The 27,421-nt window shown below is 43.6% G+C and overlaps 2 protein-coding genes across 3 annotated transcripts in view; one reads left to right on the top strand and one right to left on the bottom strand.

The window, feature by feature from the left end:
* The window catches only part of MAF (MAF bZIP transcription factor), a 352,153-nt gene extending 330,391 nt beyond the window's left edge, over positions 1-21,762 (top strand). The window contains exon 3 of the mRNA XM_070612349.1: positions 11,457-21,762. The gene's annotated coding sequence lies outside the window, so the exon portion shown is untranslated. The remainder of the gene's footprint in view (positions 1-11,456) is intronic.
* The window catches only part of WWOX (WW domain containing oxidoreductase), a 934,855-nt gene continuing 919,106 nt past the window's right edge, over positions 11,673-27,421 (bottom strand). The window contains exons 9-10 of one of the 2 annotated variants that reach the window (XM_070612340.1): positions 12,582-12,787; positions 11,673-11,795 (exon numbers count right to left, since the gene is read on the bottom strand). In XM_070612340.1, coding sequence (XP_070468441.1) covers positions 12,599-12,787 — 189 coding nt within the window. In that variant the 3' untranslated portion in view covers positions 11,673-11,795; positions 12,582-12,598. Of the gene's footprint in view, positions 12,788-27,421 lie in introns of both variants that reach the window. The other variant, XM_008522432.2, reaches the window with a different exon arrangement.

Below are 27,421 nucleotides of genomic sequence, written 5' to 3'. Positions count from 1 at the left end.
ACATAGATAAAAATTACACTCTAATCAGGCGGGCGAAGCATTTTCCCTCTGTGCTTGGTGAAGAGACCTCTGTCTTCTGCCCCATAACACAGGTCATTTTATTTCCACTTACGTCAGCTTTCAGGCCCCAGACTACGTCCTGTAGCACTTCCTTCAGGTACATATTGATATTAGCTTAAAAAACAAAACGCGGCAAGAACTCAGGTCCAGTTGTACCCTAGAAACCAGGTCAGAACACCGAAATGGCACGTCTCTCTTCTCCATCCTCACCCAGGTCCTTAAACCTTCAGCCCACCAGCGCTGGGCTTCAGCGACATCTGTAACCTGTCCCAGAAGAGCCTGCTGGCAACGAGCGAGCCTGGTTGGGGGGGCTCGCTAGCTGAGCCACCACATCCAGGTGGGAACAGGGCCTCAAGCGTCCCTGCTATTCTGTCTGGAAGCTATTTTTCCAGAGGCCAAACTAATGTGACTACACAGAAGAACATGACGTTTCTTTTTTTAATTTGCTTTTTGGGTGATTTTTAAAATAGATATTTGAACCAAACCAGCTTGACAAACTGCAGCCAGTTTTAGACAAGTGATGATGGTAAATTTGGGACAAAGAAATAATACCGAATGCAGCCTTGCCCCAAAGCATTAGAAAAAGACATTACTGAGGGGAGGCGGAATCAGTAAAATGTGTGCCCTTGACTTCAGCCCCAAATAGAAGGGCAACCAAGCATCTCAGGGGCCCATCTTGCTGTTGAATAAGTGCAATTTGTCCAGGAAAGTTGGGATATACTCTTAGAATGTTAGATTCAGAAAGGACACTCCATGATGGGAAATTGATATCCCCTGTAAGCCTGTGTGTTAACTATTTTCCTACCTTTGATTGATGTCTTCAGTCTTGAAAAGCAACCACGTGGAGTACACATTTTCAAGTCAACTTCTTTGCAGACACAGAGAGGCATCATTTTCTCCGATAGAACCAGGATTTGACCCACGCTTGTTCCTTTGTGATGCATCATTTCCCAGGGTTGCAGTATTCTTTGAAGTCATTTGTCTGTTTTTACAGATGACAAAACTAAGTCTCCCCCAGGTTGCTCAAGGCCACCCAGCAAGGCTAGGGTGGGGTCTAAGCTAGCCTTCCTGTACCTGATGTCTAGCCCACCACTCGGGAAGTGGATGGCCCACACTCTGAGCCATAGCATGTCCTCCTCAGTCGGTCACTGTGCCTTCTTTCTGCCACTGCCAGTGGTACCCACAGAAGCAGCCCCCTTAGCCGCGCCAAAGAGAAGAAGTCATGGCCAAATCAGGGTGTTGGAAAGAGCTTCCACGTCATCAGCTCCTCCTGCATCCCTTCCTCAGAAAGGTTCTGCGCAATTCAATTCTAGAAAATCAACTGGATAAAACCAGGGATGTTTCTCTAAGTGAGGACTTTTCTACAGGTTCGCCCAGCAAGTATGTGATTAAATGCTAATACGCTCACTGGGTGATTGATGTTTAGCTCTTCAGAATGGATGATGCAGCGTAGTGTTTTTATTATAATTTTTTCCCATATGCAGCTATCCTGCAAATTGATAAGAGTCTCTTTTAATTAGATTGTAGTGCTGTGTGCTTAACACTGCATACGAAAGGCCTGTAAAATTGGAGTGAAATTAATCCACAGGCTGCTGTGAGCTCAGAGCCCCAGAAATCAGCTCATTCTATGAGAAAGTGAATTTAGGACCTGTCTCCCCTGAGGTTAGGACAAAACCCAGCACCTTGCACTCTGAAATGGAGAGAAGGAGTCCCCTTTGTACAGTGCCAAGCCCTGGCCTGCTGGCCACTTGTCTGGACGGCTCAATTAGCAACCCCAGGCTAAAGCAACTAGCCATCCCCAGATGTGTTTGCCTTGTCCTCACTCCCCTCTCCACAGATGGATGGAGGTACTGAACGGCCTACACGCTGCACACCATTAGTCCCCCCTCACTGCCCAGCGCAGAACAACAGGCCCCTGGCTTCGGGCTGTTCATAATTTTCTGACACTTTTATGGCTCCCGTGCTCACGGCCAGGGCAGGCAGCCCCCTCAAAGTGCAGAGTGAATTCCACAGACAATGGGGAGGGAGCTCTAACTGCAGAGGTAGAGAGCCGGCAGCTCTTTAATAGACCAGCAAGGGGACACCCTGCAAAATGCCTGTCTTCTCGATGAGCGTGGGGCACCCACAGTGCTGTCCCCTGACAACTGAGTTGTCATCACTACTGTTTTGATGGCTCCATCAAACCCCGTTTACAAGGGAACAGGAGAGCCATTCTGGTCTAGAGGGGAGGGTTTAAAATTTCAGTTACTGTCACGTGTCGCTTAACACAGGGATACGTTCTGAGAAATGCATCGTTAGGTGATTTCATCGTTGCACGAACATCATAGAGTGCACTTACACAAACCTAGATGGTACGGTCTACTACACACCTGGGCTACATGGTACTAATCTTATGGGACCGCTGTCGTATATGCGGTGCATCATTGACCAGAACGTCGTTATACAGCTCATGACTACACTAAACTCCTGCTATGCACCAGGTCCTGAACAAGGCCTTTATCCTCACCAGTCAGCGTGGCCTGGGTGCTGTAGCCTCTTCTAGAGGAAAGAAACTCCAAGAAGGCAAATGATGCCTCCAAGATCACCCAGTTAGATGGGTGGGTAGGGGGACCAGAAGGCATCTGATTGGGCTTTTTCTACTGATTATTCTTTCTCCAAGAACATTTTTGTTCTTTTTCCCTCTGTTGTCAATGAATGCCCCATCCTGGTGCTACCCACCGTGTCCCATCTCAGATCCAGCCTGATGATGCTGGAAGGAGAAAACAGGGTCCACTTTGCACAGCTCCAGGGGACACCGTTGTCACTGGAGTCTATGTAAATGGTCCTCCTATTGCAACTTCCATAAAAGGGCGCCTGGTGGAAGCCTGAGAGGGACCTCCGACTCCCCTTGCCCGCCACCACGACATTTATCTCTCTGAGCAAATTGCTTTGTAGTCAGCCTAAGTGGAACCATAGAAGAGGCGTTTGAATTTTCAACCATACCAAATATGGCTAGACAGCCCTTCTACCTTTCACATCTATCTTTGTGTATCTTTAAAAAACGTTAGTGATCAAAGATGCGAACCATTGAAAAGGGCGTGAGCTAGTCACGAACCACTGACAGGGTCTCAGGAATCATGAAGACCAGCCTGTGAAAACTTGGAATGGCAGAAATGCACTCAGGCCAATTTGCAAAGCACTGAGAATTCTCAGGGAATCTCCCTGTCCTGGAATTGAAAGTCAGGGCAGATCTGGTGAGGCCATTTCCTCTCAATTTAATTGATAAAGCTCATGGTGCTGGTATGAGGGAGTCACACTGGTCTTGCTCTCATGTAGACAGATAGTTGGTAGAGAATCATTTTGATATTTTTCTTAGTTATTCCTGTTTTCTTGCTAAATGGTGTACTTTTAATCCTTTCATCCCAAATAGAATTTCACAAAACTCAGGGAAAAAAAATTAAGTCCAGAATAATCAGTTACCATCCAAATTCGAAGAAAGAAGTTTTCGCCTGCACCCAGGATTTCTCTCCACTCAATAGTTATAGCAACGTTGCCAATATTTTTATGCCTGAATATTTCTTTCAAGATTTTTTGATGGGTATATCTATTTAGAGTAACATGGGATATACAACTTTACTTTTCTAATAATATATATTTTTTTTAAGCTTTACATCGGCAGAGACCAAATGGATAAACAAAACCAAGGCTTCAGCTTATCATTTAGTTCAAACTTTTAGGAAGCAATAATAAAACAAAATGTGGAAAGGGGCTTGGCATACACCCACAGTCAGGGTTCTGCAAAAGCTGGATACGAATACTCAAGGTTAACATGGGTGCACTGAGGTGGAGAGCTGAGGCGGTCAGTCACTGGAGGACGTCACTCAACCTTGGCAGGACGTCAGACTCTAGCAGAGGAGAGGCTCACCTGGCCAAAGCCACAGGGAGGTGGTGTTTGTACACGCAGAGCAACGAAAGGTAGACCTCAGCCAGCCAGCTAGTTATTTAAATAAAGTGACCCAAAATGAGCCACCTGCTTTTATTTTTCAAATGTATTTTTCTCTGTCTGACACAGCCCTAAAAATTCTCTACCCTGTTCCTGTGGAACTCGAAAGTCATTCCATTTGTGTGACTGTGTCAGCCCGAGAGAACCTTCTGGAGGATCGCTAACTGGACTCACGTCAGCCCACAGCTGTGCTATAGAGCTTAGAGAGGCCGTGGGGCACGTTTTACAATCACTGGCATGTTTCGTCTTAGTTTTCATAACTTCTATTTTTTTTAACGTAGTAGGGCATACTTTCATTGTAGAAAATGTGAGAAATATAGATAAGCAGAAAGAAAAAGTCACCCACATTTCCTCTACCCAGAGATGACCGTCATTAGCACCTGTCAGACCTCTCTCTCTTTCTCTTAATACATAATTTACATGTACAGAAACACAAATATGTATTTGTTTAACAAAAACGGGATCATACCCTCGAACTCTTTTATAACCCACATTTTTCACTTAATATGTTAAAAACATCATTTCAGTCAATTACATTTCTTCCACAGCATCATTTCATGGTAGTCAGGGAGCCCTGCCTTCAACTGTTGGACACAGTTACATGGATCTCAGTTTTTCATTATTACTATTACTATTAATTATTATTGCTTTAAGAAAAACATTTCTCTATTGTGTCCTGGAGAACACTATCGTTTCCGTTAACAAACAAGCATCTTTAAAAAACTGTGGCCTGTGTTCAAAGGCTTTAGGTTTAAATGTAGTTAAATGGTTTATTTGTTTTTAATAACAGGACTTCTCAGACCCCTTAGTAGGTTGATGCAGTTTTTGAATTGGAAACTCCTGATGCCTCTACACACACACACACACAATCATACACTCTCCTATCATCTGTCCAGGCTGGGAGACCCACTCCACTTTAGGGTGAACATTTAGAAGTTGAATTTCTGGGTCCGAGGGTCTGGTTCATATTATTAATAATGATCTTTGTGATTTCATTTATTTTAATATTTTACTTTAAACAGTATTTATTACTAATAATACCTATTATTACATTGAGATTAAATCTATCTATGTTTGTATATTGTTTTTTTCCATGTCTTTTACTTCTCTGTTTTGAGAGTGTGGATGTTGTAAAGGTTTTGGGAATATTTAGGGAGATCTACGCAGGCTTCTAGAAGGGTCTGGAATCTTGTTCAGGAAACAGGGTCTCGTGACTGAAATTTTTCTTAAATGATCCAGAGGGGATCTGCTCAGCCTTTCTCCCTGAAGTGGGTCCGAAGGCAGCCACTAATAAGAGCAAAAAGCCAAGTGCTTCATCACGAGGTCTTTCAGATCTAGGCCCCACCAGGTACAGCATCCTGGGACCACATCGAAGGGCGAGCCCTGTTTCAGAAAACTGGGCCGAGAACTCTGCACATTTACCAATGTGGCCAAGAGAGACTTCCAACGTTCTCGGTAGGTTCTTACGCAGCAGAACAACCAACACTATAACACCATGGAAAGGCTGGCAAAACCAGCTGACCCAAAGTTGAGCTTCTTTCTTTCGAATTCAGCCTTTTTCTTTTTCGCTGACGCAACACTCCTGCCCTCTCCTGTCTTGGTTCCAGAAGGAAAGAGCGTTCCCCACCCGGGGCCTTTAATGGGCAGCCCTCAGTGAGATTAACACTGCCAAGCACCAGACAGGCAGAGTATCTGGGGAAAATGAACTGATCAGCAGCAAATCCACCTGGGTGAAAACACACCTGCTCTTCTCAAAGAAAACTCTTGGCAGAGATCAAAACCAGCCACATGGACAGCCCAGAGAAAGTTTCTCGCCAGTAGGTACCCAGAATCTTAAAAATTTCCATATTGTTTGATCCTGCATTTTCTTTGGGATCCACATTAAGAAAATAAACTATCCCTCCCAAATCTTATGTGAATATATTTACTGAAGCATTATTTATATTAATGAAATATGATAGTGAGGGAAACAATGCCCCAACAACAAGAAAACGATTAAGTAATTATGTCTGTTCACTGAATGCAGGATCAGAAAGGCATTAAAAGCTTTATCAAGAATTTATTTAGTTTGAAATATATAAAACTCCATATGGAGTATAATCAAAATTATATAAAACTAAAACTTAAAAGATACAAATAAATTTTTAAATGCATTTTAAAAAAGGATGAACTATATCACAATATTTACAGTGGTTGTTTTTGAGGGGTGGGACTGTGGGCGTATTTGTTTTTCTGAGTTTAAGTGCTGAGCATACATTTTAACTTTCTAATAAAAACAGCAATAAATTTTGTTTAAAGGAAAATTGTTCAACAATTATTTCTAAGATCAACTGTATTTAAATAAAAATGATAGGAGTTTTTTCCCCCCTGAACCAATCTCACAAGTCATTATCTAAAGGATATAGAGAAAGAATAAAACCATATTCAGGTAAATTACTAACAGAATCCGCATTTGATCAGCTTAGAAGAGTCTACACAAATCTGTATATAGGAAATAAAACAAGGGAGGAATGAAGTTGGAGGGGTAGGAGAAACCACAAACGGAGAGTGAGGTTGGAGACACACGGGCTCAGAGAGGTGAAATTACTGGGACGTCAAAACACAGGAAGTGGTGGCCCCAGGATTCAAATATTTTCCTCATTGGTGAAAAGGGGACAGTAACATTGAATTCAAAAGTCGTGAGATTGAACTGAACAAAACCAGCATTTCAGTTCAGTGTTTTGCACAAAGTATTGGTTAGCCCTCAGGAAATCATACTTTATAAAAGTGGATGTTTGCATGTGGGGTGCCCAGCACCAAATGGGAAATTGTCATGATTCCACAGGAAAAGGACAAGCTCCTAGGGAACATCAGATGCAATCAGGGAAGCTGGAGGAGGACCCCGAGCCTCCCTAATCTGGATGAGTGGTGGATACACTTTGTATACACCTACTTTGAAAATTAAAGGAAGCTTTTATTCTCTCACACCTAAGATGCAGCAGGGCCTGCCCTTGGAAACAGATCAGCTTAGATGCGAGACAATCTTTCTGAGTGGTGTGGAACATTTCAGAAAAGCACACAGTACTTCAGCTAGTGGGATAAACGCATAAGCCAGAAGGAACCCAAGAGCCTTGGCTTTTGGTTTTGGTCTTTGCACGGCATTCAGATGGGGTCCATGAAGTACTAGATTGGTGATTGAAAAGGAAAAAAAGGCAAGACATTCACTGGTTGAATAATGTGGTAAAGACGCAGTCGCTTGGCTGAACTGATTTTTTCCTACTCAAACCGAATACAGACTTACCCGGAATTTCCACTCTAATTAAAATTGTGAACTTGGTCCAGTGGGAAAATGAAAGACAAGATGCTTATACTTTAAATAAGTTGACTGGCTGCTTGGGGGTATTTTATATAAATAGTTACAGATAGTGACAATATGAAGTTTAAATATGTAAAAAAAAAAAAAATTAAATGGCAATGCCCAATGCTGATAAGGTTATAAAAGTCAGAAGGTGTGTTCTGCTGGTGGTAACCCTTCCAGAGAGCACATGGAAATATGCAGCAAGAGCCAAATATAAACTCTTGGACCCAATAGTCTGAGGTCTGCAAATGTATGAGGAGGTAAATTAATAGAAGGAAAAAGCTGTAGGCATGAAGACGCGAATTGAGCCATTAGTTCTAACAGCAAAAACTAGAAATAACTTAAATGTCCCACAGTAGGGGTTTCCAAATGATGACCCACCAGCAAGATGATATATTAGGCATCCTTTAAAATAACTGTGAAAACTGAGAAATAAGATAATTTTCGGGGGAAATGATCAAAGGAGAGCATGAAACCAAATAGTGTGAAGATTTGAAAGGTAATAAACAAAGACGAAAATTTCTGTTAGAGTAGTAGTATTTGAGCCTTTCTTTTTCTTTCTAAAAATTGCCTTTATTGTTAGTATATCCTCTCGTCAATAGATAATTCAGAGTAGCTTTTTCCAGTGGTCACGTGGATAATATTTTGTGATATTTAGTATTCTAAAATGAATTCAACCAAACTGGTTTGGATATGTTGAAAAGCACAGAGTTAACACATGGGGTAAGTATTGCTATTTGAGATGCTGTTTTTAATGTAAACTTCTAAAAATGGTACCTGCTGGTGACCAGAATGGGCAGCCATTTTGCAAGCCAAGGCTGTCTGGCCTAGTGCTGACCTTAATGAAAGTAATCAGGCCTCCTTGATTGAAGTTCAAAACAAAACCACCCATAACCCCATTTTAAAGAGCAAAACCACAAGCCGCAGCTTCAGTCATAGCTGGGGACGCTTCAATTTCTTGTTTCCTATTGATAAGTTGCAGAAAGGTCTCCCTTAATCAGCCGTGAAAGTGGAAACTGGCTGCCTTTTGGGTTTAAAGAAACTTAGGAAGAGAGAGCAACTCGAAAGAAAATGACTGCAGAGAAACTGGCTCACTCTTCCTATTCTGGGTGATTCTACGGCCTTGGGGCAGTGTTGGAGAACTCTGGACACTGAGTCTATTAGAAGCTAAACCCAGGGAAACAAGGCCAGCTGCAGACCTATTTACAACCCGAAGAGGAGACAGGATCTATGGGGCTGAAGCCATTATTGCTGGACTAATAGCACGTGCAGAAACAATTTGTAAAGTTTATACTAGGCATTGGGTACCAGGAAGAGAGCCAGATCCCATGCTTGGATAAGGAGCCCAATAGTCCTCGTTTGTGAAAAATTCACCCATTGTATAAATTTAATGTACATACACTGCTGGTCTAGAGGCCGCCCATTAAACAGTGATTTGTAATGGAAGGCACATGGACTTGAAGGCGATGGCCATGGATTCAAATCCTGACTCTGCTACTCATCAGCTCCGGGACTGTGCATAGGTTACTTTGTCTCTGTAAACCTCAGTTTCATCATCTGAGCATAAAATAAGAAGATGGGTGTGATTTGCCTCAACCAGCAATTGATACATAGTAAATGCTCAATAAACAGTATCTGCAATTAGTAATAGTGATGATGGTAAATGGGATCATTATTATGTAATTAAAGCATATATTACATATCTAATATATTACATATCCATCTATCTATTATCTGTCATCTATCTAGACATACATATATCATGACAGATGGTAAGCAATAACCTTGGGTATAAAATAAGCTAAAAAAGGAGGGAGGCTTTACGGTCACCCACTTACTCACCTGTCCAGGAATCGCCCCTGCCAAATTAGCCAAAGAAGTAAGCTTCACGTGTCTGGCAAGAGAAATGGCTCACAGGGGCTGGCAATGTCTGACTGAGTGGACACAGGGCATGATGGGAAAGAGCAGGCCTGGCTATGTTCTGGGGCCTCAGTGTATCTTGGAGAATTTTGGTAAAGTTGACTAGGACTTTGTGCCCTGTGAAGACTCCCATAGACCCAAGATATAAATTCCTTTATAGCGGGAACTAGAGAGAAGGTTACTCTAAACTCTGAATTTCTACAACGTAGTTCTTGGTAGACATTTGCTGAATGAACGGTTGTATGAAGACTTTGTCTGACTCAGGCAGCTTCTTGATTTAGGGGAATACTCCCCTCCCCTTGTCAAGTTCCCCCAAGCCTCATCTTACCCACCTGATAAAGGACCCACATGGGACTCGGTCAGCACAGAGGCCTGAACAGAGCAGGAGGCAGGCCCCCCCTGGTTCTCTTGGATGTTTTGGACATCATCTTGGCTGATGATGCTCCATCATCTTCATTGTTGTGGCTTAACTTCCATCTTCACCCAATGCCTGAAACTTAGCTAGATTCAGACCCATAAAGTCAAGTACTTCTCTGCTCAGCCTGAGACCTTAAGGTCGGAAAGCACGTGTTTACCTTACTACAAGTGGCATTGGTGCAGGGAAGCTGCACGACTGTGAAATCAAACCGACCCGGGTGTGAATCGCAGCTCTATCACTTCTGAGCTGGGTGGACAACGGCAAATTATGAAACCTCTTGCCTTCAGTTTCCTCATCCACGAGAGAGGAGGAGGACGGCCCCCTGGTAGGGGTGTGGTCATGTTAGAAATCAGACATGATGTTGCAGCCTGCTTAGCGCAGCGGGTGGCTCGCAATTAATCGTTCTCACAAACATGGGAATTATTTTCGTGAATATAAGGCCTAGTCACCAAGAATCACTCTTTCCTTCAATGGTTATATACTAAGTCCCTACTATGTGACAGGAGCAGTTCAAGGTACTATGGCCACAGTCGTGAACAAAACAGACGACTCTCATGGAGTTTATATTATAGAAGGTGCAGAGAGAAAAGAGAAAATGGATGTGTAGACACACAATGCATCTGCTGGCATTAAGTGCTGTGGAGAAAAATAAGGGGTAAGTGGTAGGCAAATGAGATGCCACCATGAATGCAGGGGATGTCACCTCATCAGAAAAGGGGTAACATTTGAGCAGGTAAAAAAAAATCGAACTTTTCTCAGTGAGATGAGAAATTGTATCAGTTAAGATTTGCTGTGTAACAAGTAATCCCGAAACTTTGTGGCTTAACATAAACTTTTATCTTTTGCAGTTCTGTGGGTTGACTGGAGAGTTTCTTCTCATCTGGGTTTGCTCGGCTAGGGCCAAATAGTCTGGAATGGCCTCACTTGCATGTTTAATGGCTAGCTTGATGTCAGTTTGGGTAGTGACCACGTGTCTCTTAGCATCCAGCAGGATAGCCCAGGCTCATTCATGAGATGGTGGTTGCAGGGTTCAAAAGAGCAGCAAGAGAGGGCAAGCCCCAATGCACAAGCACTTTTCCAAATTGGCCAAAGCAAGTCGTGTGGCCAAGGCCAGACTTAGTGTGGGAAAGGATCACTGGAGGTGTAGAGACTGGAAGGGGAATTATGACGGCCACTTTTGCAAATGGTCAATCTCAGAAGGCCTGGAGGGTTTGGACCAGAAAAGGGACATTATCTGAGTCATAGTTTTAAAGGAGCCATGATAATAAGGGTTTTGTAAGGGAGAATATGACCAGATGGGTGGATGTAGCTATCCGCCACTGGAAAGCAATGGTATTTGAGTGGACCGTACCACAGAGTCAGAGGCCCAGAGATTCATGGTACTGTCTGGCCTGAAGCTGCCATTATCAGGAGGAGGAACAATGACACACACACCCTGCCCCACCTTCCTGGTATTTCAGCAAAAGCATCTCTCCATCTTGCCAAAGTGGACTTTCCTACCTCCCTACTGGAATGGCCTGGAAACCAAGGTGTTTGTGAAAAAGGAATGAGTAGGAGAGAGCCTCCAAAGCTCATTCTGATGCCTAGAGATATTCTCTAATCACCAAGAACTTGGTGGGTACGGGGTCGGGGGCGGGCAAAGCACTGAGGACCGAGCTAACCCACTCTCAGTAATAACAAAACCGCTGAAGGTGAAATTAAACAATAGTCATTTTTCTTTTTCTTTCTTTCTTCAACAGAAAAGATGATGCTGGCATGCTAATTGCGTGAGACAACTTGGCCCACAGACAGCCACAAAGCACAAAAACAAAACAAACTCAGAGAAGAAACAAGAATGGTGTTTTCCTGGCATCTACAAGAAGCCCTTTATTTTTCCTGTAGATTTCTTTTCTAAAAAAACAAGACAAAACAAAACTGAAACAAACATTTAAAGAAACGATACAAACTTCAGGTGATCATATTCAAGCATGTTCTTTTATTAAGCTTAGGATGGGAGGAAGAAGAGGAAGTTTAAGCAGAATGCTAAAGCAGGAGCATTGGGAAGCTGTGAACACCTGCCACCAGGTTGTTTCTTGAAACTGTGAATGAAGAATGAAAGGAACGACTTTTTATCCCCCACTCCAAAAATATCCTGTATATTCTTATGGACGCAATGCTTCCTTTCCCGCCTGTCAAGTAGTCAAGGGGATGATTTGCAAAAATTGTTTGTTATACTCTCTAAAGAATTTTTTGTAAAGTTTTGGCAAGGGAGTTGGCGGACCAGTGTTTTTGCAACCCACTAGCTCTGTCTACGCCACCTGTTTCTAAGTGTCACCTCCATCTTGGCTGGAAGAAGGGTCAGAGAGTTCTCTCCCCAGTCATTGCCAAGCCCACTAGACTTGGTCAGGACGGATGAAACAATTGTCTCCTGGATCAATGCAGCAAAGAAGGATAAACACTTGCTTTCTCCTTCCTAAAGAGGAGAAAGCCAGCTCCTGGTTGCAGTGTGGACATGGTACCCTGTGGCTGTGGTGGCGGCTGGGTGGGACAGGGGGCACCAGGCTGTTCTAAACAGGGAGACAGAATTGCTTGTGCTTCTACAATGAACTAGGAACCCACGTACCAATTAAGTGTTCACCACCAGAAAAGCAAAGGTACCCAAGCCTAACGCAGCCCCAGAAAAGAGAGACTGTCCCTTTAGCCCTAGAATTCCCTGCTTCCCATTGGTACTTAGCATTTTTCACTGTGTTGTGACTACTCATTTCCTTTACTCTGGCGGATCTATGTCGGAGGGACATGGAAAGCCCCTGGATAAGAAGTTGGAAGGGGTCTATCGTTGGCAGCTATGCACGCGCACACACACAGGGTGGGTGTGTGTGCCAAACCTTGCTGGAGTTTCCACTTAGCCCGACTGGCTGCCAAGTCCTTCTTGGATTAACCTCTCGCTGAGTGCCCACAGGGCCCGGGCAGTCTCCTCACTCTGAGCTTCTGATGAGGGCACGCAGCGGCAACAGTTGTTGAAATACATTCCTCCCAGGCCCTCGAGTTCTGGAGCAGCGGCACAGTAGACGGTAGTGGCAGCTCCTTGTTGCTGGAAATCAAAGCAGAAAGGCCAAAACAATTTTTATTAAGAAGAGAGGTAATGAGATGACTTTATCCTGTCTGGGAATTAGCGAGCCTCTCTCTACCCGGTTCAGCTGTAACTGGATCTCAGCACGGCAAAGGGGACTGAACTCAGAGCACATGACTGTAAAACGTATGATGTGACCATCCTGGAAAAACGAGTTCATAAACCCCGCTCGTAAAGCTGGTGTGACTTTTTACACCTCATATAGGAAAAGGCTTCGAAAATAAATACACATATCAATAAATCACGTCAGACATCTCTTCCAAGCAAAGAGAAAAAGACGGTATCCTTTTGAGCATGCAAGAAAAGATTCATCCAACCCCTTGACTTCTCAATGCATAATGTAATTTGACACCAAGATATTTCTAGAACCTTCTATCTGAATTAAACCAAGCATTCTAATAATGGCCCATCAGGTAGAAAACCTAAGTGGAAGTGGTGCCAGATCTTTCCTTTATTCTTTTCCCATGTGTTGCTAGGGGAAGGGTTTGCAATGTTGTGTTAAAATGTTTAATACACAAACATAAACACGTACTCCCAGCCATACATACATGTCTCATGCACACACATGAGGCATGTCTTAATTCATCCAGATCCTGTGAAAACCTTTTTCTGAATGTCATATTTGCAATGGGGCAATGGGACAGTGGCTAAGGGGGTGCATTTCCTCCCAGTCCACTTCAAAATGCAAGTGGTAATGGGTGCAATCGGTCACTTTTGATTCATCTTTTGAGTAACAGTTGGTGGTGTGGCTAGGGATGTGTGTGCCGACAGGGCACCATATCATCCAGGCTGACAGAATACTGTCAGGGATGCTGTAAAGAGGGCAAGAAATCACTTTGCTTTGCAAGCCATAATTAAAAATAATAGGCTGGTGTTCATAGGGACACACGGTAAGCACAGCTCTAATTTAAAACCAATACAGTTTATCTGGCATCTTATGATTATTTATGTGCATCATGGCCCTTGCCACATCAACTAATTATCAGCTGATAGGGAGGGGGGTTGCAGAAGAGGATGGAAAAAGGTAACTGGGGATAAGGTCACCATTAGGAAAACATTAAGGACATTCGATTGAGGGGAAATGCATTTCCGTCCCTACCCAAAGCTTACTGCCCAAAGCTTACCACTTTTCTCCCCCTGTAGGGTTTAAATCGTGCCCAAGGAGAGTGCTTAATGGAGCACCATCTCCCCAAATGCACTCACTGTGATTGCATTCTAGAACCATTGGGAGCCAAGGTCATTCTGAGAATCAGGGTCTCAAGGTGTTATAATTTTAGGAAAGTGCTATAAAGCAGACTTGGGCTTTTTTGATTGTTTTTTTTGGGATGAGGGGCTTCAGTGTCAGCATCTGTGGTCACATTTGAATTTGTCTGAAAACCAAACGGTCAAATACAGGCAGGTGACATAATTGTAGGGAGGGCTGTGCAGTGGTGCGGGAGGGGAAAGAGGCTTGAGTTTTCATAATAACTGGCTGCTTGACCATATTAGACAGGTCCCATTCTTCCAGAGTTTGAACACCTGACATGACTTCAACTTAATCAAATAGAAATTGGTTTGTTACTTCCCCAACCCCCTCACCGTGCCCACTCCCCAAATAGCCAGTATTTTCTTGGATTCAGCTGTTTCTTTTCAAATTGATTTGTGTGGCTCAAGTCTAATGGAAATAAGTACATGTCATCCAAATTTCCTTTCAGTGAATTATTATTCCTAATAACCCTTAGCTTAGCACCTGGCACATTTATCTAAAGACTTTCGAGTGGCTTATCTGACTCCTCTGCATCCCATGTGGAAAAAAAGGGAAGCAGAGTGCCTCTAAAGACAAATTGAAGGATGGAGATGCTCGTCCCACTAACTCAAGCCAATATCATCTCGGCCTCAATATTTCTTAGCAGAGTTCAGGTGAAGATGGGGCTTTGCATAATTTTCTGGATATCTGTCTTAGATTTCCATTTTACTTTGCAGCTGCCAAAACCACTAAAGAGTGGTCAGGTGATTTGCCATCAACTCCCAAGTGATGAGAGAATCCAGTTAGCTCATCCTCAAATCCAGGCTCCCCACCCCTACCTGAGGGTGGTTATAATAAAAGCATTCATACATCACGACAAATTGGCCTTTCACAGCTGCACCAATCCTGAGAAAAGATCAAAGCAGGCCAGTTGGGAAAGCAAAAAGAGGAATTCTTCCAAACCCAACATAATACTTTGCCACTAGGACCTTCTAAAATGATATCATGTTGCACTCTTGCATTGATGGAACGGGATTTTTGCAAAGAAGTTCTGCACTCACATTGATTCAGAATCACGTTGATGAGGGAGCCAGGGGCATGCATTTTCCCTCCGTGGAATCTGCGAGCAATTGCAGTTGACCTCATTTCATGTAAATCTTACATTTGGCTACCATGATGAAAACCATAAATTTTAGAAAACCCCAGTCTTTGATCAAGAGCTGGCTTTGATTCCTTTGCCATTAGGCTCAGGGTGATAAACAATCTAAATCCAATCACAAGTGGCTCTGGCTTTGTAGAAGGACACAGCACAGTAGGGGCACCTGAAAGCAGAGACCACCTCCTCCACTCTGAAGATCAACTGCGTACGTTTGGCAAAGTCACCCTCTCTGATTCTTGCTCGGTTCAACCCGCACTCGCTTTCCTTTCCTTTCTTGCTGGGCAGTTATATAGTGACATGACAGTATCTTCTAGCCCCAAACCCACTACCCTTTGGCTTCTCAGGGAATTCTCTTTTCAGCTGTAGCAATGGCAGCCTCTGAGTGACATCTTTATATAATCAGATATGATGACAGTTTAATAAAAAGTTGTAATTTTTAGTTCATCAGCTTTTCGGTCTGCCTATCAGTAGAATGAGACTGAGCCACATTAGAGAAATCTCATTAGTAAATAAGCCAGAACTGCTGATACAAGATAAAACATCTTTAAACTGATAAAAAAAAATTTAAAAGAGCACTTTAATCACTGTCAAATGACTTTCAAGCCACTTTTGGGGGCATCAGTACATATTCAGAAAAGATGAAAGAGCCATATATAAAGGAAATAATCTTAACAAGTCCTTTATAAAATATTTGAAGCAATGTTTTGTTATTTGTCACCACTGCTTCCTGATCCATCGTGATAATAGTGATGCCTTGACATATAAACATTGGATAGGGCTGTGGGCTCCCCTAAATGATTTTTTAAGAACGATTTATCAGAAGCCTGTAGGTTGTATGAAGTCGCTAATCACAGGAACTGGGCGTGGCGTCTCCATCCTGTAGCCATGGCAGTGAGCTTGGGTGTGGATGACATAGGACTGAGAATTTCTGGGAAGCCCACTAGAGTCTTTAATCATGCCTGAATACCATTTCTGATCTAGTCAAACATTTGCAAGCTGCCAGAGGAGAACTACGCCATCACTCTTGACAGTGTATGTCAAATTATCCAGGATTCTTGGTTGGGATTAACATGAGAGCATCTTGGTAATAAAGCCTCATCATTCTCTTTCAGAAATCATTTGTTAGATTTGCAGCACAATCTTCAACTACAGAAAGGTGGGATTTAGAAAGCAGTTGTTTATTTATAGTTGGGTCTGAGATCTAAATTATCCATCCTTCCAAACCCTTTGTTGGGATGAAAATGTTAAGTAGCTGCTTTTCATCAACATTTATTTGATAACTGCTAGCCATCAATTTGTAGCTGTCAGCATAGAATAAAAATGAATATTGACTCTTTGAAAGGAAAAGGTACAGAGGTTCCTGATAAACAATCTATAGGAAAGAAAAAACCCCCCACATATAAACAATTGTAATGCATTGGTTAGTACTCCAATATAACTTACGTTTTAATAAGGATACATGTTACACAATTGATGTTTAGTTTCGAGTTTCTCTATTTTAAAATGCATGCTCATTAAAAGAAAGAATAGATTCCTGTCTAAAAGTAGATTTAACTATGAGACGTATAAAAAACATAGACACATTATCATGGAATATCTATATATTCAGTGATTTTGAGAGTCGTAGATGTTCTAAGATTGCTTTATTACAGACATATCCATACCAGGACGTTGCACAGCAAATGTCAAATGAATCAGTTTAGGCAAAAAGTTGAGTTGTGTGAGGGGATGCGTCAGGGAGCCTAGATCGGGCTAGGAACCCCAAGGTCAGGGAAGAAAGCAGAGCCCTGTCGGAAGCGGGCAGTGGTTACGGTGCTGAATTCCCAGGACAAAGAGGGTGTCTGAAATGAGCAGGTGTAGCAAGAAGGAAAGAAGCTATCTCTTCAAACCCTTGAAACTTTCCCTGTCCCTCATCTGGGTCTGCTAGGAAAGCAAACACCTTCCAAATGGAAACCAGCTGCCCTGCCTGAGCCTCTGCAAACACGCAGGGTCCTTTATCACAGAGCTTTAGCGGGGACGAAGGAGAGGGCACACGTGTCACAGAGGGAATAAATGGCTACCTCCACACCCTCTCTGTCTTTCCCTGCCTCCCCACAACACTCCCGAAAGAGAGTTTATAACCACGTTCCTGGGAAAGCGCAACGCAGTGTTTTGGAATTCATCTCTGGATACCTCGGTGCTTGGCACCCCTTCCTCAAAAACAATTATGGTTTAAAGCTCTGATTTGAAAGACGAACAAATGCAAGCTGCTCCAAAAGGTTATGTGTTCCCTACTTACCATCTGAGAACAATCTTTTAAGCCGACAAACTAATGTATTCCTTTAGTTCGTAGAGTAATGTGGCTTGTGTAGGAATGAGGCTCCGGGGCCTTCCCCGTTAGCGTGACCACAACCAGCAAGTGGTCCTCTTCCTCCACTGTGATGCCATATAATTTAATTGTGATCATGGAATTAGTGCTTATCAACCAACACACCAACTTCCACCAGAATTACGGGAGACAGTAGAAGAGAATGGAGAACTCAACCCAAAAGGACTGTGTCCTCCAACTTGCCATGCTTTTCTAGTGAGTTGTCAGAAATGGGGACAAGTCAGGTGGTAACAACGGCTAGCATTTATTGAGAGCTTACAACTTGTCAGGCAGGCACTGTGTGGAAAGCTTTAAAGCATGATATTCTTACCCCCACACAGCTCTGCGAGCCAGGGACAATGATTATTCCCATTTTCAGAGAAGCCCACTTAGTATCAGAGGCCGAAAGCAATTTGTTGAAAGCCACACAGATAATCACACAGATTGACCCACTCCAGAATCCATCTCAGCTGCTGTACAAAACTTCCTTCCCAAATACGTGACACGGTAATTTGCATATGGCCCATTCCTTCATCTGTGTCTCCCATTTAGCTGAGGTTTCCTTATGAGACCTCTTTAGCTCCTTCTCTGCCAGGCCCTATCTGGCCACAGTGTGACGCCCTGACATGGCCTAAAATGAAACGTGTGGGTTGTTATGTCTTCACTTGAAAAATGTTAAAAGGGGATTTTTCCATTGTTGATTTAGTCAGTGAACTAAATTGAAATTATATCCATTTGGATTAACAAAAATGAAGACTCAGCACCACCTCAGAAGCTCCAATAGCAAATGACCCTCAACAAAAATGTCATCTGATTCAAAATGCCACCTCCAGGTGCCAGACTTGCCCAGCTGAGGAACCTACGCTTGGACCATAGACTTTTTTCAAAGCATCAACTGAACCACAACAAAAACAGTGACAGCTAAGCCATTTCCATCTTATAAACTCATATACATGTAAAATGAGTGTGGCCTTTCGGAGGATAATACCTGACACGTTACGTCAGGGTGTGCAGAGGAAACTCTCACCCATTCCCGTTCCCCACCCTCCCCCAATTAATTCCTAACAAATTAATTGCTACAAGTTCCTAACAGTTGATTCCTACAAAGGTTTTAAACAATACAGGCTTAGATACATGCAAATACTTCCTGCAGGTATCGAAATATAACTTTCTTCACGGCCTTTGGGAGTTTTGCTAACTCACAAGCTGTTCTTAACATTTATTAAAGAAGGGAAATCCACTCAATTTCTCACATAGAAAAAGGGAAGATGATCAGGAAAGCAGATATTTGTTTTAAATATGGAGGCTTTAAAAATCTTAGAGAGTGTTCTGGAGAATCCATTTAGATCACGTTCCGATCTTACCCCTTACCCCACTAACACGAAGGACAATGTGTTGACATAGGATGTTTACCTCTTGCCACAAGGAAAGAGTTTCTTTGCTAAAAATAGGTTCACAAGTGTGGAAAGCCTCAGAGTTTCCTTTGCAGACTGTCTCTTATACGGCAGGTGAAGGAGTGTCATTCCCCAGGTGACATTGGGGACACAGTCTATGAGGAGGGCTTGATGGCAGTTGCTCTGAGAGCTAAGCAGTGGAATACGCCAATCCATCACCAGAAATGCAATTGCTCCTAGCACAGGCCACAACCCCAAATTGCAAAGGATATCTTGAGTGAAGTGTTTGAAAGGGAACGAATGTGTTACAGCTTTCAAATAACAGCCATACGTCTACAGGCCTCCATTTGGAGAAAATCTACAAGGTGACATGGACCCTTTCTTGTCTGCAGTTCCAGCATACCAAATATTATGCCCGCAAATCCATGTCAGATGACAAAGGCTACACCATTCTCCTTGACGAAAGACATGAGTTTCTAGCGAGATCATGAAGGAGTTTTAAGAGATTGACTTGAAGACCAGGGCAGAGTGAGTTGGAAAGTCAGGAGGGGCGTTGCTCTTATTTCTGAGAAACATTTGCAAGAACAAGCCCAGGGACCAGTAGGTTCCGGATGGAAAGCTGGAAAGGATTTTGTAAAGACAGAAGAATATATTTGTCTTCGCTAGCCTTAAGCTTTGGGGAGGAATGGGCAGCCAACCCCAACCATCCAAAGAGCTCCAAAGTCATGTTTGTTCTGGGAAGGTCAAACCTGGGAGCATTTCCACTCAGGCTCTCGGCAGGATCTAAGGGCAGAGTGACCTTGGTAGACTTTCAGAAGCTGTGTTTTCAATTTGATGAACCGTTCTGAACTTTCTCTTGAAATAAATGAGGCCGTTTTCACACCTCCTTCGTGTTCCAGAATCCCCGCCATAAATGTTCCAAGGGTTCCATGACAGATTTATGTCTGGTCTCCAAAGAGTGGAGGCGTAATATTTAGAATGATTTCATCTTTCTGAGACCTGCTGTTATTCTGAGACTTTAGACATGCTTCGGTGGGGTGGGAAGTACTCCCAACGAGGGAAGGGAACAAGAACGGCTTAAGTACAGTCCGGGTGGGCCATACTGTTCACGCTTGTTCCACCTTCACATGTGCCTGCCAAAGATGTTCTAGAACTGACTGGGCCTGAGAAATAGTCTCACTAAAAATAAGAGAACACTATGTCTATATCCGTGAAAGAATTCGCTGGGCGTTCCCTGCCGATGCTGCCTGGAATACCCACATTGCTCAAAGTACAGTTTCTTATCAAGTGGGGAGTTCTCTGGCTAGGATGGAAAATTGTATTGGGGTATCCATTCTTCTATAGGTTAGTTTGAAATGGCTAAGCAGAAGAGCCATAGAAATTTGTCACCAAAATAAATTTGTCATCCTTCCACACCGGACAAATCTGATGGCCTGTTACAGAAAATTTCCAATTGGGCCACCTCGATGCTAGTGCTGAAGGACTATTGAGTGTTCATAAGAGATAGAAGAAGACATTTAGCTTGTGTTTTTGAAAACTTTTCCATTTTTACTCTACTTCTTTAACCTCAGTTATAGCTAGCTCTGTCTACTGTATATAAATGTATGCCTCTGTATTAGCCATGTATACTGAAAGAAACCTTTGAAATTATTGCCAGGCAGAATTAACGGGTTCAGTTCTAATATAATGGTGCAAAGAATATCTTCAAAGTCAGGTGAAACGAACAGCTCCTCCCTTCCCTTCTTCTGCACAGAATCACTCCGCTGAGTCGGCCTGTCACATTGGCTCTTTTAGAAAACCAAGAGCTGACTGTTTTTGTGAGCGTGCAGGATTTCAGGGCAAACCCCAAACAAGCTGTTTGTTCAGATTTTAAGGTTGACAGTTCATTTACACTATGTCACAAACATATTCTACCACTCGGGGAATAAAACTCCCAGAGTCTTCCGATGGGGCAGCCTCGGGCTAAGAAATTAACTCTTAACTCTGTCTTTCAGAAACGAATTAAGAGAATGGACTTTGCGGGAATTCAGATCTTGCAGGCAGGCCCCCATGTCCAGCCCCCTGTTGGAAGTCGAGCATGTCTGCCTTCAGTTTGTGCATTTTCGTAGAGCGCTCACTCGAACAGATCATTTCTCAGGCCCGAAGACACTGGCCTTGTTAATATTTCATTTAGAACATACTGCGGAGAGTGTCTCATTTATATTACTTCCATAATTAATGGTGATGGCTTAGGTACTGCCTTAACACAGAGAGATCTCGCCACAGTGGTCGATGGGTAATGAGAAACAATAGATATTTCATTCACCAGCAGCTTGTTGCTAGTTAGTGGGAAATGATCATGTGTGCTGTTGCTTTAATTGCCAGGGTAAATAATTCTGCCTCGGTGTTAGTGAACATTTTAAAGCACTTGATGCAAATAGACTAGAAACAAAACAAACAAAAAAATTACCTTGATTATGCAACACCTTAGCATAGAAAGTTACAAAGGTATGTCTCTTTTTTAAAATTGCATTCTATCATGCAAATATTATCTAAATATGCATGTGCTGACTCCTCATCTACTGTATTTTAGGAAATACAATTAGGCTGCCTTTCTCTTCTCCTATGTAGACTGTAAATAACTGTAGATCGGCCTCTTGTTTCCCTATGTAAATATATGTAAATACTAACAGGCTATGCATGCTGATATTCTGGGCAATTTCAGGTACTTTTATAATCTGAAGGCATGTACTTGAACCGGTTTGTTAAAAGGAAAAGAAAAAACTCTCTCAAACTCTTTGAAGCTGAATAGAAATTAAAGATTTCTTCCTATTCTGCTGTGGCGTCCTTTATTTGCCTTCTCATTTCTTCTGCACAGAGTACCCCACTCGGGTCCTCTCACCCTCTCCCAGCAAAGGGAGACTTGGGCATACAGCAGGCCCAGGAATGATGCCCGAGCTATCTGGTTTGGGTTTTTACACACTTTCCTTGAGTTCTCTAAGGAATTTCTAGAATCATAAGATGGGCATTTTGGATTTTTCTAGCAAAAGAACCTCGGGTAAAAATAGTTTATAATCATTGTTACCCTACTATGTGCCAAGCATCGTGCTAGGTCCTTTACATCCCAAAACCCTGGGAAAGGACCCTGTCATTCTCATGTCAAAGATGCAGAAACTGAGTTACAGGAAGTCTAGCATTTACCTAAAGTGACAAAATGATTAAATGCCTCCAAAACCCCGATTCTTTCCTGTATACCAAAGGTCAGTAAACGTTTTCTGCAAAGGGTCAGAAAGGAAATATTTTAGGCTCTGTGGGCCGTACAGTCCCTGTCACAACCCCTCAAATCTGCTGTTGTTGTGAAAGCAGCCACGGACACCACAGACACAAACGACCGTGGTTGTGTCCCAATAAAACTTTATTTACAAAAACAGGCAGTGGGCCGGATTTGGCCTACTCTGTTTGCCAACCTCTGCTCTACACTCTGCCAAAACTCAGTTGTTCTTCAACAGATGGTTAACATTTCTCTGTTGAGCGTGTTTATGTGTTTGAGGGACCGGGGAAATAATCAGATCAATTGAAAATCTTCTCTCTCTTCCCTGTAAGTAGCAACACTATTCGTAGAAGTCATGAAATAATAAGGAGAGGAGCAAAAAGGAAGTTCCTTGAGCTTATAAATCAAGCTGTCTTCCTCAGACAAATTTCATTGCCATTCAATTTAGTTATCTTTTGTTTTCATAAATGGGGATGGAGGGGAAAAAAATGAAAGACTAAGGTAAGAAAGAAAAAAGAAGGAAATCGGGCGACACTCATTCTGCAATGAGGGGAAGGAGCTATTACCTCAGGTATCTATGGAAACCAAGCAGCATGCAAACTTTTTAATGGTTGGAAAGCCGCGTTTCTGTTTGAAGATGTTTTTCCCAAGTAGGATGCTTCAGTGTAAATGCATTCATTGACAGTTTCCTTTCGGACTTTTTCATTGAAGTTTCCAAACTTAATTTGATGGCACAAGGAACTCTCTGGAGCCCTTGAAGAATGCTGTAAAGTTAGGTCTTTAGGAAACTGAGCTGGCTCTGGCATTCTGTACAAATTCCAGCCAATGCTGCAAAGCCAGTGAAGAACAGCCCTCACTCCCTGTAGCTCCCTTTAAAGAGCCCCGTGGCTTCACCTGGGGAGGGGAGAGATCCTTTCTAACCTCTGTTGAACAGGAACCAATATCCTCCCTTCAGTCCCGGAGGCAACTGAGGAGAAGGAGCAGGAAGAGGAAAGATGCAGGTATTTTTGCAAATTGAGTGGCAGTGTGGGATGGTGGAAAAAGCCCAGGAGCTGAAGCCAGAAACACTTGAACTCAAACTCCGGCTTTGACACCTGGCAGCTCTGTGACAAGCCACTGAGCCTCAGTCTCCTCACCTACGAAATGAGCATAATTACAGCCCCTTCACGCGGTTCTCAGGAGAATTAGTGAGAACATTTGGCCATTTCTTCAGTACACAATAGATACTAGTTCAAAGGTAGCTACAATTCTCTTCATTAAAAGTTTACAGATTGAAATATCTCGCCTTTCCTTCATTCAAGGTACTTAAAAGTCAAGGGGAAATACTTGCCTTCTAGGCAAGAAGTTCAAGTGGCAGTCACCTTTCTCACCAACCCTCACCCAGCATCTCTGGGCGCCATGCTGGCTATGAATTCCACTGCTCCTCTGGTCCCCTGGTCACAGCAACCAGAACCGAGTTCACATCTATGTCCCTGGGGCACCGACATTTGAACAACGGCCACAATCATTTATTAAGCGCTATAAAATTCAAGATGCCACCCCCCCCCCAGGCCCTTTGCACATATCTCCTCTAAATCTCTAAATCTCCAAATATCCCTGTACAATGATGGCTAGAGAAAGGAATGGACAGATGGAAGGACAAGGAAGGAAGCAAGTGCAGTACAAAAACAGTGCAGTAAAAATGTGGACTCTAGGTGTTGGGTGGATGGGTGGTTACTACAATAGTCTTCCAAATTTTCTATTTGAAAACTTTTATAATAAAACGTTGGAAAAATCTTACATATCTGTCCCATTTTACAGATGACAAGTGGTATCTGAGGGACAGAAGTGGTATTGATTGGCCTAGTGTCCTCCACCTAGTAAGTAGTGACATCCGTTTTGACATCCATGCCCACTGTCTCGAGTGTTCCTTCCATAAGGGGCCTGTATGCATCTTTATTGTCCCTTTATTATAGGCTCAATACACTCTGCCTCTCATTCTACCAGTCGAATTTTTGCCTCAAAATGTGAAAAGTGGCTTTCCCACACTATTCCCACCAGGTCCCCAACTCAGAGCCCAGAAATCAGTTAGCTCAAGAGCCAGAGTGACTCATGTTGAAGGGTTGTGAACACGTGTCCATTCATTTCGTGGCTATTTAGCTGGCTTTTGATTCTAACGGAGTCCCTAAAGGCAGAGGGCTGTTGTCACTTGCTGCAAATGTTCCACCAGGTGCAGAAATGCTGATGAGAGTGTCACGTTGAAAGTGTGACTTGGACCCAAAACTCTGAGATGGAGAGGTGGGCTGACTGCATGGGAGATGAGGGCAGCTGGATGACCATCAACCAGCTAACCAGCCTCAGATGCAGAATTGACGCTGTCAGAGGCAAGAGGCGAGGGCTGCTGGCGTCCGGATTGCACTGGGATGGTTGGATGGGGAACCCTCTGGGTGGTCCTGCCCCTTGCACTCCTCCATCTGGCCATGGCAAACTACAAATTTTAGAAGGTAGAAGACAATTTCAGCCCAATCCTGATTTGGGCAGGCCTCCCAGGGAGCCCATTCAGCAACCGTGCTCTGTTTCCTAACTCCAGGTTTAAACTTTTCTCTTGGTCAGAAATTCTCCTCCTAGCTCCCCCCTTCCCTTCAAACTCTAGGAGAGCTGAAGCCTGCGTACCCTCTGCCTTTTCGTCTGACCTTTAGAGACTCGCCTGTCACCTGCCCTTGTGCCTCCCTTTAGCCAGATCCCCCAGCCCACCTGCAGTCTTATCACAGACGTCACTGTCCAGCCCTTTAACTGTCTCCCTTCCAGACTCATCCTGAGTCCTGCACGTCTTGGCCATGGAGAGTATGAGGCTGTAACAGCTGCCTTAGGGAGGGTTAATCCAGTCCCAACTGTGATAGCCAACAACAACAACAACACAATAATGATAATGGTAATGGCCTGTCTATCATGTGTCAAGGACCTATTATTACTTCTGATTCTCACAACAATCTCACCTGCAAGGTATTATTGTTGAGCAAGAGGTGAGGCTAAAAGGGGTGAAGTAAGTCACACCACATGCCAGCTCAGCTCCAAGCTGAGTTTGTCTTGGTTCAAATCCCACACTCTTGCTCATGAGTAACGCTCCCTCTGACCCCACACCCTGCTCACTCTAGGGCGCCCTGGAATTGTGCATCAATGTGGACAACTAGCCCCAATGGGCTATGTAGTCCCTCTCTGGGTGATTTGATCGCTCTGCTCCCTGCCCACAGAGCCTCAGGGACCTTGTTCTTCCTCTCTGAGCTCCACTTCTCAGTCCTCAGACACACCCCTGGCTTCTGGCCTGGTGTCCTCAGCTCCGGGAGTGTCATTTCTGCCTGCATTTGATTTTGGACAATACCCCACAAGAGGTCTGAGGCCCCTCCCCTGCAGTGTTCCTCTTCTGCAAATTGCTTCTCATGCAGAGGAGGTCTTGGAGGCTGGTGAGGCTCGGGTGAATGGTCTGGCGTTTGTGGGCTGTCTGGCCGCATCCATCTGGGCGGGCTCACATTAGCCCACTGCAGTCGGAACTCTCCCGCCCTCGCAGTTCAGAGAAATGCTGAACTCATGACAACGGGGTACACTGAGGAATATCTTACTCTGCTTTTTTCCCCTCCAGCTGCCACACCTGATAGGATTCATCCTCTCTCAATTGCCTAGCTTGTGAAAAGGAAGGCACACAAACCCGTTAGTAGCTACCAAGCAAAGTGTCAGCAAGGACACAAGCCAGTTGTGTAGTTGGTCCTGGAATTGTCAAGGTGGTTGAAAATCTGTCCTCTACTGGCTGTGCCCTCTGGACTCCTGATTGAATGACTTTACAAGGCAATCCCCTTAATGTATGAATCCCATATGGGGCCTGGAGACCTTCCGTGGCACTTTCTAGGTGCCAGCCCTAGAATTTTTGCTGAAATCTTGCAAGAGCCTTATGAAGGTATTATTAGCCCCATTTTATTTATAGGGAAACTGAGGCTCAAGCAAGTCAAATGACTTAGTAACAAATAACTCCTGTTTACTGAGTTCTGATTACTTGTCACCTGCCTGCCTCACACAAGGGGATTCATGTCCCTTTAACACTTCCAGTGAGGGTCTGCCCTGTGCCAGATCCTTTGTGAGGCACTTTGCATCCACTATCCCCAATTTAAGGCAGAGTCCTAAAGCCCAAAGAGGCAAGAGTTAAAGAGCAAGTGGCAGAGTCAGGAGCTGAATCCAATCACCTGGGCTCCAGACCCTCACTCTTAGCAATGGCATCAGGAGAAATAATGTGTTCACACTCTGAGGGAAGCAGAAGTGTTGCACACGTGTAGGTCATGATTTTGCACTATCATCACAGCAGATCTTTCAACAACAATAAGTAGCTAACACTTCTTGAGCATCCCAGGCTTGCATTGGATGATTGATGGGCATTATCTCATTTATAACACTCCCATTTGACAGACGTGGAATCTGAGGTCCAGAAAGGTTACCCAATTTGCCTAAGGCCACAGAGTTAGTAAGTGGTGGCGCTGGAGTTTGAACCTGGGTTGTCCATGCCCTTAACCCCTTTGCTGCATGGCATCTTGGGCCACAGAATTCAGGCCCTCACAATGATGTTTGTCACTTATCCAGTGGTAGGATAAATGTCTCTAGTTAGTTGCTCCACAAGGGGCATCTTGGACTTTTGAGTATCATGCTGAAACTTGGATGGAGGCCAGGGCTTCAACTATCCATGAAAAAATAATAAGAGAGTGATTCCATGTGTTGGTCACCTCCAATCTGTGATCGATCAGAGGACGGAGCAAGTCCTACGAAGGAACAATCTCTTATTAAAAGGGTAACCTTTTAAGAAGAAAAAAAAAAGGAGAGGAGTTTATTTCCCTTACTTGTTTTTAATATTTGCTGTTCTCTAAGGCTACTTCTTGTTCCCTAGATTTTGGTAAAGGACCAATTGATTTAACTGTTACACGTATAAGGGCAGGCCCATAATTGCTCCAGATTTCAGTCCTATTTGCTCCCTCCCTAGGGGCTGAGAAGCATGATTTCCTGGTAAGTAGAAACCTAGAGCTTCAGATTCGGGACCACAGTATGTCCAGGGTCCATGCATCAACCACTTCCCATCATCATGGTGAGATGTTCCCTGTCCTTTGTCCTGGATGTTCATGTTTTCACCATAATAAGCAGGAATTATTGGGAACAAATAAATGAATTGCCAACCTGCAGGTTTTGTCTAGTATTACAGACTTGCCT

The sequence above is a fragment of the Equus przewalskii genome, chromosome 3 (genome assembly GCF_037783145.1).
Source record: "Equus przewalskii isolate Varuska chromosome 3, EquPr2, whole genome shotgun sequence".
Taxonomy (NCBI): domain Eukaryota; kingdom Metazoa; phylum Chordata; class Mammalia; order Perissodactyla; family Equidae; genus Equus; species Equus przewalskii.
This window is presented reverse-complemented; position numbering and strand designations above follow the sequence as displayed.